Raw genomic sequence first — 16,566 nt, 5'->3', positions numbered from 1 at the left:
CCTGCTGCCTGAGACCACACTGTCTGCTCCCTGGTGGAAACTTGTGGATAGTGGGAGACAATGAGGCCAACAGGTAGAGAGAAGCAGGGCTAAGAGACGGGAGGTGTGGGAGCAAGAGGAAAATGGACTGACGACAGCATTTGAGTCCTTGCGTCTAGTGATCCCTAAAGTCAGATCTGTCCTTTTCCTTAGTTTGGTTTCTTGAACCTATACGTTCTCCTTTTTGGCCTAAACTCTTTTGAGTTGGGTTTCTGTCCCTTATAACCAACAAGCCCCTCCCTAGGCCATCTCTTCATTGGTTTCCTGGCCTCCTCGCTGTACACAGCTGTGAAATCAACTTTTTAAAATCAGAGCTCGAACCATCACTTGCCTGTCTCAAAAACCATCCAGGGCCTCCCAATGTCCCAGCGATTGAGTACAGTATGGCCCCCAATCTGATTTTCCAGACTTCCCACGACTTCACTAGCCAAGAGGCAAACCAGGACACAGCCCCCTCCCCCACCGCTGCCTACTCAAATCTACTGAGGAAAAAGAAAAGAAGGACGGAAGGTTCTACTCCATTTCAAGGTCCATTTCACATAACTCTCTCTGAGAAGACTTTCCTAAGTACCTCCTGCCCCCCAAGATGTAACTGAACCCCTCTTCAGCCCTGACGGCATTTATCCAACGATCTTTGCCTTAATCTCTCTTGTATTTCTTGCTGTCTCATCTCAGAGCCCTCTTACTAATGGCAAGACCAACCACTCAGCTGCCAGAGTCAAAATTCAGGGTCATTTTCTCACCCCACCACCCATACATTCATCAGGTCCACTCCCATCTTCCTCTTTAATATTTCTGAACTCAATCTCATTGCTCCTGCCACTCACCAGAACACTTAATATCTCCTACTTGGCCACTCTAACACGTCTCCCTGCCACCAGCCTTATCCTACCGCAACCTAGCTGCCCACTGATGCCAGTTATCTTTCCAATAAGCAAAGCTGATCATGCTCTGCCCCACAGAGAGAGTAGAGAGCAAACTTCTTGGCAGGGTGGTTAAGCCCCCTCACTCCCCAGTGACTTGGCTGTGTCTGCCATCCCAGGCTTGCTGCCCACCACTCCCTAAGGAGCACCGGCCAGACCAGACTGTTCCCGGTTCCCTGAACTCCCAGAGTGCTTTATGCTGCTGGTCTTTGCACATATGGTCCCCTCAGCCTGGGAAGGCCTCCCCTCCCCTCTGCCTGGTAAAGTTCCCATCCTTCAAGTAGTTCCTCTGCTCAGAAATCTGTGGACTGCCCTAGGGGACAGCACTTTCATAACCCCCCACTTAATCTGGAAGGAGGTGCTTTCTTTGCAACCCCTGTGCCTACTGCAAGGCCCAGCACAGCACACAGGTGCTCAGCACACTGTTTAACAGACAGCAGAAGCCTTTTCTGGCAGGGTCTTTGCGTTACCATGGTACCCAGCACAAGGCCCAGCTTGGTGCTTGGTCAACGTTAACGGAGTCCAGTAGGGTACTGTTATATTCTTCTCTCCACGGCACCAAGACGCCCTGTGGACCCTGACATCCCACAAACACTTTGCTCCTGACTGCATGGCTGAGCACACTGAGGTTAGGAGATGGAAACTGGAGCTAGACAGACCTAGGTTCAAATCCCTACTCTGTCACTTACAAGCCGTGTGTCCTGGACAAGTCTCTTAACCCTTCTGGACCTCAGCTTCTTTATCTGTAAGATGGAGCTAACAATAGCTACCTCATGGGTTTTTTTTTTTTTTGTGACGACTAAACGAGAAAATGTATTTAGCATATTTGCGCAAGTGCCTGGTAATCAATAAATATTTGTTGAATGAATGAGTTAATGAATGAGCTGCCTACAGAATGGCAGCGGTTCTTAAAGACACATCTTTTTAGCCCGTTTTCCAGAGAACCTAACATCGAGCTCCGGGCCGAATCAGTTTCGAGTCTGGGGTCCAACCCCGCCCGCGCCCCCCATTCTCGCTAAGCCTTCGGTCGTCAATGACCAGGGCCTGGTCCCGCCCCTGACTGGATTATTCACCAATAGGACCAGGAAGGCACCGCCTCGGGCTGCTTTCGCTGTGTCTCATAGGCTCTTACGCAGTCCTGCCCGCCCCTTTGATCGCGTCATCGCGCGGTGCATTCTGGGGCTGGTAGTGCAGAAAAGAGGCGCGCCCAAGCCAAACCACTGTGAGGACTGTCACTCTCGCCGGGAGCTCCCAGAGGAGGGGCGGCTTTTCTCCCCCCGCCACCTTCGGAGACGAAGCCCTCGCTTCCCCGTCCTCCCTTGCACCGCGCTTGGGTAGGTTACCAGCGGCTTCCAAGAAACAGCAGCATCTCATTCAGATAATTCAGGATTCGCTGAAATTTTAGATTCAGATCAAGGAGACATTCAATTCTGATATTCTCATAAATGGCCCCTTATAGGCATTTATGGGAGGTGTGGTGGTAGCTCTGAAAAGCCAACGGTGACCCCGGGCTTCCCCTGGTCTCCCTGAAGAACCCACTACGGAAGGAGCAATCATGAGTTTATCTACGTGAACCTTGGATATTTCAAACTGCATTCTCTCTCAGGATCAGAAAAGCTATCGGTGGCTCCCCACTGCCTCAGATATAAAGTTTCGACCCCTTAGCTAGGCATGTAAGGTGCATCATAACTGTTTTGTATTTATTTATGTGTGGTTACATTTTTAAAAGCAGCGTTTCTCAACATTTGCTGCACCTCAGAATCACCTGGGGAGCTTTATAAAATCCCGGTATTTGTGTCCCATCCTGGACCTCAGAATCTTGGAGGGATGGTGCAGGCTTCCATATGTTTGTAAAGCTCCTGGGGTGATTCTCATGTGCAGCCAGGGGAGAGCACCATCGGTTTAACACCTATCCAGGTTGCTGGAACATACTTTCACGGATCCAAGCCTTTGCTCTGCGACTGCCTCTATAGAAAGTGGCCGCCTTCCCCCTTTCCTGCCCAAGCTCAACCGTTAGCCTATTCCGCCCTGTCCTCCCGCAGGGTCTTTACTCCTCCAGCACTCACACACACTTCTTTTCCAGCAGCACCGGAGTTATCGGCTTGCTGGTCTGTCTGCCGGGGAAGGCTGAGTGCTCTGAGGGCAGGCCCCCTGAAGAGTCCTCTTTTGCCCACTCCAGGGCCACTGACTCAGACTCCCTGGGGCGGGCCTCAGGCTTAGCCGTTTCTTAAGCCCCACAGGTGATTCTGGTCCCTGCGCCTAGCCAGGAAGCAGCTTTGCAAAAGCCCTAGGTACAGTAAGCATCCATCAATAGCTGTTGTGTTGAATGGATGAGGCGTCTCATTTGTTTTGAAGTCAATCATACTGTTGCACCTGGTCGCCTCTGATTCCCCCGGAGAGCTAAGCACCCTTGTCTTGTAGTATCCTCTTCATTCATTTTCTTATTCATTCATCCAACAGATATTATTGTACACCACGACAAAGCCCTGGGGATTCAGGATAAACAGGGAAACACAGTGACCACCCTAGGGGACTCATAATCTATAAATATATTAGTTATAGGATAGTTATTATTATCACTTCTTCTGAATAATATTGGGTTTTCCCCCCTTCTAGGTACCATCTGATATTCAAGGGTAATGAGATGTCTTATTCTCTTTTATCCCCAGCATGTTGCTGGCACATAGAAGGCATTCTGTAAATGTCTACTAAATCACGACAACATGTTTCATAGCACAAAATTTGTTAGTATTTACTTGTGTGATTATTTGATTAATGGCTGTCTGTCCCATGAGCTGTGGATTCTCTGCAGACAGGAACTGAATCTGTTTTGCTCACCCTGCCTGACACAGGGCCTGGCCAGACTAGGTGCTCAATGAATACTGCGAAGTAAATAAATAAATACATGCATAAGGCATCATTAAGAACAGAAATGAAATCTCCCCACCGAATATCCACTCCCTTCTCCCTCCGTATTGTCCCCCAAATAGATAATCTCCTTCCTGAGCATTAAGGGATTTCGAGGTAGCGTAAGCACAAGCCCAAACAGATGACAATGCTTCTACTTACTTACAGGTTGACCTGGGACTCGACTTCAGGCTCTTTTGCTGGCCATGTCTGAAGGGGCTGGATGCCAAAGGAGAGAGACGACTTTGCTTTCCATAGAAGGGTTTGTGCCATCTGACTCCCACAGGACCCCTTCGTCAGTGGATCCATCAGTGGGCCTGGAGGCTGGAGTGCTGTACTGAGGCAGAAGGAGTTGGGAAAGGCACTGAGAACAGAGAAGAAGGACGGCAGGCCAATCACTGGCCTTTTCTGGCACTCTGCCCAGAGGCCAGCCCCGTTAGCTAGTTAGGAGGGCGAAGCCAAGGCCCTCCCAAGACCCGGGGGCCCCGCAAGACTGCACCACGCCCTTACTGCACCAAGTGATGCCCGTGTACACTCCAGGAGAGGAAGGCATTGGCCCCTGAACCGTCCAGTCATGTCACATGCCTCAGCAATGAGTGAAGGCGTCCACACTGTCAAGTCAGGGGGCTCTAAGGCAGAAGGAGGCCAGTGAACATTGAAACCATCACAACCTTGTTCAGAAAAAGGCAACAGTCACTCAGTAAGGGCCAGCTACGTCTAGAGTGGTTTTAGAGAATAACTAGTGATGGGCCTCACGGCCATCACTGTGTCAGGCCAGAAGAGCTTGGTTTATCTCCTCATGTCCAATTAAAATATCCAAGAAAAGCCATAAAAAGGGCCTACATTGGCAACAACATTGTAGACAAAAAGAGTCTGTAATGGCACAGGGTATCGAAGCAGTAAACGCTTGCTGAATTAATAAATGGATTGTTCACGGGAAGAAACGGAGGAAGGCACTCCCAAGACCTGCGTGCTGCTTTCTCCGAGGACACAACGAGGAAGGTGGGGCAGGGGCTCTGGGATGAAGGGCTGCTCTCTTGGGCCTCCCTGCTGCTTCTGATTGGAATTCTTTCCTGAGCCAATTAGCAGTGTTCTTCACTCACCTCTACCTCGAGTGACAGACAAACAAGCAAACAAAATCCAATTACTTGGAAATGGAAAAGTAAAAATAAAAAGCAATCTTAGAAAACACTTTGGTCAAAAGGGACTCTTTCTAATGTCTTCTTAATAAAGAGCGTGACAAGGCAGAAGACAAAAGGCCTAGTGGTTGGGGGCAGCATCATCAAGGAGGCAGAGGCGTCCACATGGGCAACCACGGTCCTGCTGCGGGGGTGGACGCCAGGAGAGCCACTCCATACGGCCTGGGGGCTGGAGCCAGACAGGCACTGCCCACTCCCCAGCTGCTACTGCCCTACCAGTTCGGTTGCAGGCATGCTAACAAAGAAAACAGGTCACTCTGGTCAGATCCTCCTGGCATTCCGCCTCTAGAAGTGATGACCCGGCTCCCCCTCATGTTTCCTGGGCCTGAGAAGCCACATGCTGGATACCTGGCCCAGACTTCCAGATAATCTAACCAGAGGCTGGCTTCAGGCCACTTATCTGGGCAGCGACCAGACAGACGTGAAAGGCTCCAGCCTTCCCTGTATGGCAAATAGCAGGAAGCCAGGGTCCTGGATATTATTAGTTCTTCACTCAGTGGAACCCCAAGTCTTCTGAAACCCGTGTCACTGGTGTGTATGGCTGCCTCAGCAATAAACATACAAAGGAGCAACAAAGCAGGGCTTCTGAACGAGAGATGCATTTTCTTCCGAACCCCTAGATTTTTTAAATTATGAAAAGAATACTTGTATACAAAAAATTTATTAAGAAAGCACTCCTTTCTTAATCATGCAAGTTAAAAAAAAAAAGAGAAAGTTCTCCTGAAAGAAACCGGTAAGAAAGTGGAGGAAGCAGGACAGAGGTGTGAGGGTTCATTTTCAGGCAAAGTCCTGTGAAAGGACAGCTGCAGCTCGAGTGAAGCCGGGCTGTTCCACGTGGTAGCCACTCGCCACCTGGGACGGCTGAGCAACTGAAACGTGGGCAGGAAAAGTGAGGTGTGTAAGTGTAAATGCACACCAGACTTTGAGGACTCAGTACCAGTGAAAAAGGATGTAGACCATCTCATTAATGATTTTTATACTGAGTACATGTTGAAGAGAAAATAGATTCGAGTTCAGTTTAATGTGGCTACTGGAAAGTGTAAAATCACATGTGCAGCTTGCCTTCTATTTTGGACAGTGCTGCTGGAGGTAGATTACGTCTCAGAGCTGCCCCACCCAAGACGAGGAGCTGAGGGCCACGGGGTGGGGGTGGGGGATGGAAGCTCCCAGGTACTTGGAGCTCTCTGCACCTGTGGACAAAGCAAGGCGGCCCACCGAACAAGACGCCTCACCAGGGTGGGCATTGGAGCAAAGTGCACTGAAGAGTGGAGGGGAGAAATGGTGAGGGGATCTGACGGTGTCCACGACATTCTCCCCTCCACTCCCTTTCCTCTTCCAGTTAACTGTTTGGCACGGTTCCTTCCACTCCTTTCTCTACTTGTCTGCAAACCTTTATGTGACATACGTACATAGACTACACAATGTTCTGAGACTTGCTTTCTACCTAAACCATCGTCTTGGCCATCTTTCTACATCAGTAAATATAGGTACATTCTAATGTACCTGGTGGATATCACAGAATGAGATAACCTTGTATGTCGCTTATAGTCTTTGTTTATTTTAATCTTTAAAAACTATTTTGTTGTCTTAGCATGTTATTTTCTAGCCCTTTTTTTTTTAGATTTTTATTTATTTATTTTTTTTCCTTTTTCTCCCCAAAGCCCCCCAGTACATAGTTGTATATTCTTCGTTGTGGGTCCTTCTAGTTGTGGCATGTGGGACGCTGCCTCAGCGTGGTTTGATGAGCAGTGCCATGTCCGCGCCCAGGATTCGAACCAACGAAACACTGGGCCGCCTGCAGTGGAGCGCCCGAACTTAACCACTCGGCCACGGGGCCAGCCCCTCTAGCCCTTTTAATATTTAAGATTTTGTTAAAAACGTTTAAATGCTAGTTCTTTTCAACCTTTTCCACCATTTAATTTTATCTTTTTTCCAAAATTTTACCCTTAGAGTTTCTGAGTTCTTTTTTAATACTTTCATCTAATTCTTTAGCTTCATTTTCTAACTGTTCAGATTCTGTCTCATCACTGTTAATTTTAATCCTTTTACTCATTTTTGTTATCTTTCTAGTCTTAACTTTCTAATTTAAAAAAATGTGCGTTCCTCTTAATCTTCTGACATATTTTATCTTTGTCTCACCATTTAAAATAGTTAGCAGTTGAAGAACTTCTTGGAAAGATGGCAGAGTAAATGCTCATTTGCATAACTCCTTGGAGCCCATGGAAATAAGTAAAAATAGCCCAATATATAGAAGAAAACTTACTGAAACAAGAGAAGGGCCAAATTTCATGCTGTAACTCTGAAAATCTGCTGTATACAATAAAGGTGGATAAACTGAAAGTGAATATTGAGTTCTCCCTGTCTCATGGAACGTGCGGGAAGAAGCCAGAATATTCTAACGACCTGACAAGGCCCGCTTTGGAGGGGTGGGAAGTGGAAGCATGGGCAGGCCTGGGCAGAAGCTGTTTTTTCTTCTTCTTTTTTGTTTTTAACTGCCCCAGCTTTCTCATAAGAAGGGGTGGCCTAATCGGAGGAAAGGCTGAAGGAGAGAAGGAAAAGTATATCTTAGGAGCCATTTGAACTTCTTGAAAGATGGTAACCAAAAGTACATAGGGACCCACCAAAAGAAGGCCCACGAGTCACAGGAAATCACACCAACGCAGCCTCTCTTTGGAGGGGCCTATTTGCCCCAAAAGTGGGGGGGTGTGAAAATTCAAGGGAAGTCCTGCCATGGGGCCACGTACACCACAGGCACAGGGGACTCTGCAGACAGGAGGGCAAGCATCACGGAGAGTAAAAGCAGATGACACGTTCCCACTGCTTCTGCACCCATCCCGCTTCCCAAAGAGCAGGAAGGCCAGCAAGCTCCAAAAGAGATGGCTCACCGCTGCTCAGACAAATGGGGAAGAGACGCAAGGCGAATCCGCTGTACATTGATGGGCAGACACAGCCCCAGACAGAACTGTTCCTATTCAAAGATGGACCTGCAAGAAGACGCTAGCACAGGACTAGGAAATACCGCATGCCAAAGGCAGATGAAGAGTCCCCAACAGAAGATTTTTAAAAAGGATCAGATGAAAACTACAACAGCTTTGTTCTCTCAAGAAAATGAGAGAACAAGGACTCGCTCGAAACAAAAGATCAAATGATACAATAGACAGATTTCACAAGGCTCTAGGATAAAACTCCCAGATGTGGCAGGAAGAGGCTGATTCCCAGTGTGGAGCTGCTGTCCAGGACGGGAGGGGCCGCAGGAGAGGAAACGAGGGTGTCCGCGAGCGAATCTCCCGTGCAGGGGGCTGGGGGATGCCCGTGGTTTGTTACGGGACTGAGGACAGCCCTGAGGAGCACACAGCTTACAGTTATCTCGTCTTATGTTGTGACTCACGAGCCCTCAGGGTGCCTTGGGTGTTAATATTGTGAGTCTAAAGGGATGGGAGTAAAGAGAAATGTGGCCTGCTTCACAGTTAGCCCCCTGCTGATGGCCACGAGAAGGCAAGAGCAGTCACTGAGAAGAATGCGTCTAGCAGCTCCAGATGGGGGCCAGCAGCCGCAGTGGCCATGGCCAGGTCTGCTGAGGCCCAGGGTTGCAGCAAGAAACAGACCACGGAAGAACACAACTGGGGCACAAGTGCTGTCTCCAATGCCGGTAGGTAGACCCCTGAATGCAGCAACCAGGTCTCAGTCCTGGCTCCTTCAACGTGGCCGATATCTCCCTTGGTGCAGGCTGCATTGATTGCTGACCACTGAGGAACACTGGAAACTTCTGGGAGCCACACCCCCTGCCATTCATTCTTGATCTCGTACATTATTCCTTGCTCTGATTGTTGACTGAAAACAACCTTAAACCAAACACAAATCATCATTCTTGCCTATCTTCAAACCAAAATCAGCTTTTGGGGTCGGAGCTGGCTCAGCAGCCAAGGGAGCAGTAGCCCCTGCAGAGCTGGGCACAGCAGGAAGACAAATGTCCTCTGTCCCCAATCTACACTGCTCCCCCCCACGCACAGTCACTCCCTATCCTGTAAGCTTCTTCCTCCATAGCACGCACCACAAGCGAAGTCATCCTAGTTATGCATTTGTTTACTGGTACATCGTCGGCCTCCTTCCACTAGAATGTTCCATGACAGCAGCAACTCTGTCTGTCTTGTTCACAGCGTATCCCCAGTGCCTAGCACCCAGAAGTGCTCAATAAATATTTGTTGAATGAATAAGTGACCACGTGAATGCCAAAATACGAGGAAAGTATTCATTTGGAATAGGGAGACTATGTCAGGCTGTGCTGGCCTTTCTTGAACAAGGTCACTGGTGGCTTCAGTCAGACCGCTGTGGAACCTGCTCAATTTCTTTGCCAATCTCTGACAGGCAGCTGCTTTGTGAGGACTGTGACAAGTGCACGGAGCAGACACAATCCATCTGCAAAACATCAACCCAGGCCTGATGCATGGCACTGACACGAGAAGACACTCAATGGCTGGCAGCTCTTCTAAGGACACTGTTCTCTCTGGTCATAAAATGCAGGACAAGCATTTATGTGCGAACTGCCATTTGGGCTAAAACTATGGAGTCACTGCCACTTACGGTTGGAAAGTCCACTTCAAGCACCCATCAGAGGCTTGCTTCCCCCTTTTCCCTGCTCGCCCACTAAAGCAGCTCCACGATCAGCGTGCCAGGTGTGCAGCAGCACGCCCGTGCACAGGAACCTTCGCTCGTTTGCCACGAACATTTGATCAATGTGTCTAATTTATTTTTGCCGTGATTGAAGAAAGATGCTGTTTGTGGCAGAGACTGTGGGAGGACCTGCTCAACACCCATTTCGGTCTCATTCCAGTGTGCAAAAGTTGGAAAGCTGAAACGTGAACGTCCTAACCTCCTTTCCAGTCTAGAGTTCTGGACATGATTTAGGTTCCACCAATCAGATGCAGTCACAACGGACTCTGATTTGGGATGGAGCCAGGAGGATTAAGAGAGAGGATGCTGGGCATCACTTCACTTTTGGGGATCATGACAGAGCTGTTGTGGTTCTGGAGTCAGCAGCTTCTTGATCCTATAGCTTTCTGAAGCAGCAGGGGCAGCTTTTGGGATCAAAGCAGAGTTGGTAGTGAGATTCTAGTTAGCGGTGGATCTGTGGATCAGCTTCTTGTCATCAAGCAGCAGCTTTCCTGATCACGGCAGAGCACGGTGCTCTGGGGCTAAGAGTTGTTCCTGGGAGCTCAGACTAGAGCCTGCTCTCCAGCCCTGCCCATGACTTTACAAGCACATAATTCCCTGTATCACTATTCAATCGCATTCTGCTCTGCTTATGCTAAGTAGAGTGGATTCTGTTGTCTGCAACAGATTACTGACTGATAGGCCTTTTATAGTGACGTCTGTCAGACTGGATTTTGAGCTTAACAGTTCATGTGACCCTATGCAGAGCGGAGAGTAGGGCACAGTTTTCTTCCGGTGAGTGCGATGGTATAACCTCCAGGGGGCAACCAAAAGGGACTGTGTACCTTTATGGGAATACACAGGACATTTTGCCTTTTGAGTCTAAAAGCGAGCTTGCTCAAAGCACTAAGCATTTCTGCTCACACGGCAAAGAGGTGCAACCAGGAGAACAGCAGACTAACGGCAGGTGCTTCTCAGGTCACTGCTGTGCTGGAGCAGGATTGTGCTGGCACTATCGCTGGCCTGCTGAATGCTGTTTTGAGTCTTTTCAAGTGTGCCACCAAAAATTCTTGTATCCAAAAGTGTGCTGAAAACACAAAAGAGTTGAGAAATACTAGTCTAACCTATAGATGCTTTAACACCTCCAGTAATAAAAATTTCACTGCATCTTGAAGTGAGCCCTGCTAGCTTAGGGCGCACTGGCGCTGGAATGTGCTTTCCTGTACTGAGTCCAGTCTGTTTTATTATCCCTCACACCACTGTGACTGGAGGCCTAGCCTGCGGCCTTCCACAGAGTGGACCTAATTCCTTTTTCATATGACACCCTTTCAAATGTGGGAAGGCAGCTATGACATCCTCTGTGAATTTTCTCTTTCTCAAGTAAGACACTCCCTCCCCCTACTGAGGTCTTTTCTCTTTACTGGCTCATTCCCATCAGATAGGGTCATGCGATGCATAACGACATTCTGGTCAACAACGGGCTGCATATATGACGGTGGCCCCATAAGGTTAGTACCATGTAGCCTAGGTATGTAGCAGGCTATCCCATGTAGGTTTGTGTAAGTGAGTACACTCCATGATGTTCACACGACCAAATTGCCTACAACACGCTTCTCAGAATGCATCCCTGTTGGAAAGCAATGCACGACTATATAAGCATCTTTATAAAAGAAAAGCAAAAATCCCCATCCAAACCAAATAAAATTAACAAGTTTCCATTCACGTCCCTTCCACCCCTGCAAAGAGTTGACTCTACTCCTCATTTCCAATTCCTCTCTTATCATCATCTCCTGAAGCCAGTCCTGTGAGACCTGCAACCTCACTGTTCCAAGAAACAGCTCTTGTCAAAGTCTACCAGTGACCCACGTGGTGGGAAACCCAGCGGTCAAGTCTTAGTTCTTACTGTTGTTTGACCTATCAGCAACACTTGACACAGAAAGGCATTTCTCCTTTCTGTCTTTTTTTTAAAGATTTTATTTTTCCTTTTTCTCCCAAAGCCCCCTGGGTACACAGTTGTGTATTTTTAGTTGTGGGTCCTTCTGGTTGTGGCATGTGGGACGCTGCCTCAGCATGGCTTGATGAGCAGTGCCATGTCCGCACCCAGGATTTGAACTGGCGAAACCCTGGGCCACCAAAGTGGAGCATGTGACCCTAACCACTCGGCCATGGGGCCGGCCCTCTGTTTTTTTTTAAACTGTTTGTTTATACTAATTTTCCCAAAATAAAAAAAATTAAAAGGACATCATGTATCTATGACAATGGTTTCACATTTAAGTCTCCAAGACTAAATTTTACTTGGGATTTATTTGAATAGTTAACCAAAGTCCGTCAAATCATAGCTAGTCATCCTTCCCGACTAAGAACGTTTATTTTTTGACTCCCTTTTCCTAAAGTCTCCTGGTACCCCTTTTTCCCCACAAATTTTTCACCTTTCCCTATTTCACTGTGACTCATAGTCACATTAAAGAACAAAACAAAAGCCTTGATGCATTCCTTCAAACATTTCCTACCGGAGGGTCCATAGCCACACCATCCAGCAGAGCAGCCACACCACATGTGGCTACTGAGCACTTAAGATGGGGCTGGTCTGAACTGAGACGCTGTATGTGTAAAAAACACACCCGAGTTCAGAGGCAGTACTGAAAAAAAAAGTAAATTATCTTAATTATTTTTAACACTGATTTCATGTTAAAATGATAATATTTTGGAGATAATGAGTTAAAATAAACTATTAAAAATATTTCACCTGCTTCTTTTTACTTTTTAAAATATGGCTACTAGAAAATTTAAAATTCCATATGTAATTCGACACGCTTGCTATTACCAGAAGCAGACACTTGTTTCTTTTCACTTAACATATACGGACATTCTAGAACTTTCTAAGTCAGAAAAACAGGTTGGCATCAATCTGTTTAATAGAATGACTAGTATTGTATTAATATACTACTGATGGACTTTTTCAAAAATACTTTTATGAGCAAGCCTACAACGAACAGCCATCCACACATGCCTCCTTGGGCAGTCACAACTCCTTGCTAGCTCATATTTGCTTACTGGCCTCTGAGATCCTAGCTCTAGAGACAATCAGATGTGTGGTTCCTATTTTGCCACATCTCTGCACTTGCGTGCTGCTTTAGAATTCTTTTCCCCCAGGAAAACCAGCACGAGTCTTGCTGTATAAGCCAAATCTCTTATAATTTTCCTACAGCATTGTTTGTCAGACTTCATCTCTGCTCAGATCTTCAACTCTGGAAACCAGACAACCAAATATAATTTCTCATATTAACCTTCTAAAGCAAAACTAATTTGACTATTGTCTTCCTCCAAGAAAGGAAGCTGGTTGGCATTAACTTAAATTCTTAGTGAATAATAAAGGCTGTTTTTTTCCTTCTCTTAAGAGAACAGACATAATATGAAAATTAATTTTCTTCTCTTGGCCCTAAGAGCCCATTATGTCAGCCCAACACAAGACAGCCCTTAATAGTCTTTCCCAGGAAGACTGCTGTTTTTCCCAAAGAAAAGCGACAGCAGCAGATTTATTTGTGATTAAATACTTAAGGGCCCGACGCAAACAAAATGAATCACGATATAAATATGGAGGAATGAAGATGAGGAAAACAGCTCATATTTAAATATCTGTTTACAAAACTACCTGGAAAAACAAAAGTCTGCTGGAAAAAAAAGAAAAACAATCTAAGAATCCAAGAGTTAGAGAAACACAGGGAAGAAGAAAAGAAGACACCCAATGCATAATGGAGAATTGTTCTTTTCTGATGCTACTTGGCCGGGAAAGCCATCTTCAGGAACAAGAAAGCATTTGTCTTGGCATCAGACTTGTTCTCACAAGGCGAGGGTTATATGCATTACTAATAAGGAAGCCACTATCTAGGAAGCAATATTTGGGAAAGTACAAAATATGCTTTCCATTTGTAATTCAAAATCTTCTGTCTATGCAGGGCTCTGTACCCACGGTGGCTAAACTTAGCCAGCATAATTTAACCACTCAACTAAGGGAGTCTTTTACAATGAGAACCGAAAAATACAGAAACCCCATTTCTGTGACTCTGGAGTGGCATCTGGGTATCCGTATTTTGGAAAGCTTCCCAGATAATGGCACGTTTTTTTTTTTTGGCCAACCCAGTACCCATTCCCTTTCTTCTGGTAATAGCACTGTGACTTTTCTTTTGGGTAATCACTACCTCTTGGTCTCTATGGATGGAAGTGATCTAACCCCTCAGTTCCAGGCTCAGCCAATTAGCATGCTTTACTCCCCTCTGGCCAAAATGGTCGGTTCAGGGATAAGCATAGAACCCGAGAAATCCAACGAATGTCAAGCCTGGGACAGGCTCTAGAAGCAGAGAAAGAGGCGCTCTCTTTCTGCTGTGATTGTACACTGGTAGAAAGTAAGCCTGGAATAGTTAACTTTCTTTGCCTCCATGAGGAAACACGTTGAGAATAAAGACAATCCAGAGAATGAAGAAAGACTACTAATGACATTATTTGAGCACCTGGATCTATCCTCTCCCAAAGCTTGGTCTACCTCAGCATTGTGTGATTGCATGAACGAATAATTGTCCTTTGCTTGTCATTCATAGCCTTTGATAATCTTAAAACACACACACACACACAACTGGTAAGGCACGATCAGAAAAGATGTGATGTAATACCAGGCTCACTGATAGCTGAAAACTGATCAATGGTGATTACAACTGGGTAGCCAGGAGGAAGAACCACTTGACCACTCAGTCGACACCCCATAATCCAAGCCACCACTTTTCACCTGGAATGAGAACCACAAGCATTGCCACTGCAAGTGGCTATGAAAGCAGAATCATGAACGATGGGTAGCAAGAACAATGAGGCAAGCTTTGACTTCCCTACTAGGGAAAGATAACAGAGCTGCTCAATAATAAAAAGGCTTGCAGTAGTGGCCTCCTGACCTGAGATGGGATAAGCAGAGGCTGGAGGACCAGCTGGAACGGTTGTTGTAGAAATGTTTCCAGCATCACCCTAGAGGAGTGATTTTCAAAGTATGTCCCTGGGCCAGCGGTCCTGGCATTACTTGTGAGTCTGTTAGAACTACAATTCACAGCCCCACCCTGACCTCGTGAATCAGAATCTCTGAGGGTGGAGCCTAGGAAACTTCTAAGAAGCCCCCTGCCCCCCGTGATTCTCATACACGTTAGGTTGAACCATCGTATTAGACTAGAGAGCAGTGGCTCTCAAACAGTTTCCTGAGCCCCACGCCCAACGATTCTGATTGAGTAAATCTGGGGTTGAGCTTATGAAAGTGCATTTCTAACAAGTTCCCAGGTAATGCTAATGCAGCTGGTCCAGGGACCACACTTTGAGAACCACCGAGAGGGTGACCTAAGTGATGTCTAAAGTTCTGCTCGATGCTGAGATTCTTCGATCTTTAGGATTCGCCTTGCAAATTCAATTCTACAATGTGACACTGTTCATGCTGTGGTTCATGTGTGGTTCGGCTCCACGAAGTGCTGGAGCCCAAGGAACACAGCTCACAACAGAGGAGTAATTTAAAATAACTCAGGTTCATTAACTGTATTTCTTGATCACCGCGAAGTTACAAAAGATAACAGGTACATTTCCTAAAATAAATCTGAGAGCCACAGAAACAGGGAAACCTATGAGGCTCCCTCATACAAAGGAGGTGTTTCTGCACCTCTCACTGGTGAACGCCCCCTGAAAGTTTTTCTCAGGCAGTCCTAACCAGAGTCCCATGTACACATTGTCCTTCTTCTCAATCCCTCTCTTCCTAAATCTGCAGCTCAAAAATGCAAAAAAGGCAGGACCTTGCTCTGAGGGCAGGAGGGGGAGGAAAAATTGAATGGGCAAAGCCAGAATTTTAATCAGGCAAGGGCAGGGAAAGGTTGAAAACTTCCCTATCACTGTTAATCATTTTTGTCCTTAACAGTTACCATTTAGTAATACTTTGGGCCAGATACTGTTTTCAGCACTTTGCATAAATTAGTTCATTTCAAGCTCACATCAATATTGTCAGATGAGTGTCACTGTCATTTTACAAATGAGTTAACCAAGGCTCCGAGCGGTTAAGCAACTTGTCCAAGGCCACACACACAACAAGGGGAAGGCCAGACACTGGAACCCAGGTCTGTCTCACTCCAAAGCCCGTGTTCTTGAACACTGTCTGATACGCCTTCCTACAGTATGAGGACAAACACATCTAGGGCAAGTGGATTAACAGCATTAGTGTTCTGCCCTACGGCCTCCTGGTTTCTCAGCTAGCCCTTCTCACTGCCACCAGCCCAGATGCCTAACGCCCGGGCCACTCCCTGCTCCTTCACATTCATTAGGTGCTGTGTCTGCCAGCCAGTTACCAGAGCTGACATGGGGATATTTAGCAAAGACAGTTTCCATCCTGAAAGTAATGCCTTTCTTTTTTCCTGATGTCAACAAGATGATTGAGCAGATATGGTCAAACCAGATTCTGAAAGGCCCTAAACATGAGGCAGTGGCATTTCAACTGGATACAACAGGAAATGAGAAGTGACTGAGGACTCTGGAGAAAAGGAGGCCAACCTGGCAACATGTCCACACGTGAGCTGGAGCGTCTCACGCCCTAGCCATCCATCAGAATCACCTGCAGAGCTTCCTGAGCACCTGCACACCCCATCACCACCCTGGGCTTCCTCGAACAGTAGGCCTAGGCTAGGGACCCACAGACACCCGCATGGTTAAGATGTTTCACAGGTGACCCTTCTCCTGTTGGCCCTAAGAGCTCATTATATCAGCCCAATACAAGACAGCTCTTAATAGTCTCACTCAAAAGTGAGATCATTTGGATTAACGGTTTAAAGAGGTGATCT

The 16,566-nt window shown here is 46.8% G+C and overlaps 1 protein-coding gene across 4 annotated transcripts in view; it reads right to left on the bottom strand.

Moving 5' to 3' along the window:
* The window catches only part of GARNL3 (GTPase activating Rap/RanGAP domain like 3), a 144,890-nt gene that overhangs the window by 125,101 nt on the left and 3,223 nt on the right, over nt 1-16,566 (bottom strand). The window contains exon 2 of one of the 4 annotated variants that reach the window (XM_023628919.2): nt 4,036-4,233. The exons of 1 other annotated variant lie outside the window; for it this stretch is intronic. In XM_023628919.2, the coding sequence (XP_023484687.1) occupies nt 4,036-4,233 (198 nt within the window). The remainder of the gene's footprint in view (nt 1-4,035; nt 4,234-16,566) is intronic. 2 more of the 4 variants (XM_023628920.2, XM_023628921.2) reach the window with 2 other exon arrangements.

Source organism: Equus caballus, chromosome 25 (genome assembly GCF_041296265.1).
Source record: "Equus caballus isolate H_3958 breed thoroughbred chromosome 25, TB-T2T, whole genome shotgun sequence".
Lineage (NCBI taxonomy): Eukaryota > Metazoa > Chordata > Mammalia > Perissodactyla > Equidae > Equus > Equus caballus.
Note: the sequence above shows the minus strand (reverse complement) of the source record. Positions and strands in the feature narration are given on the sequence as shown.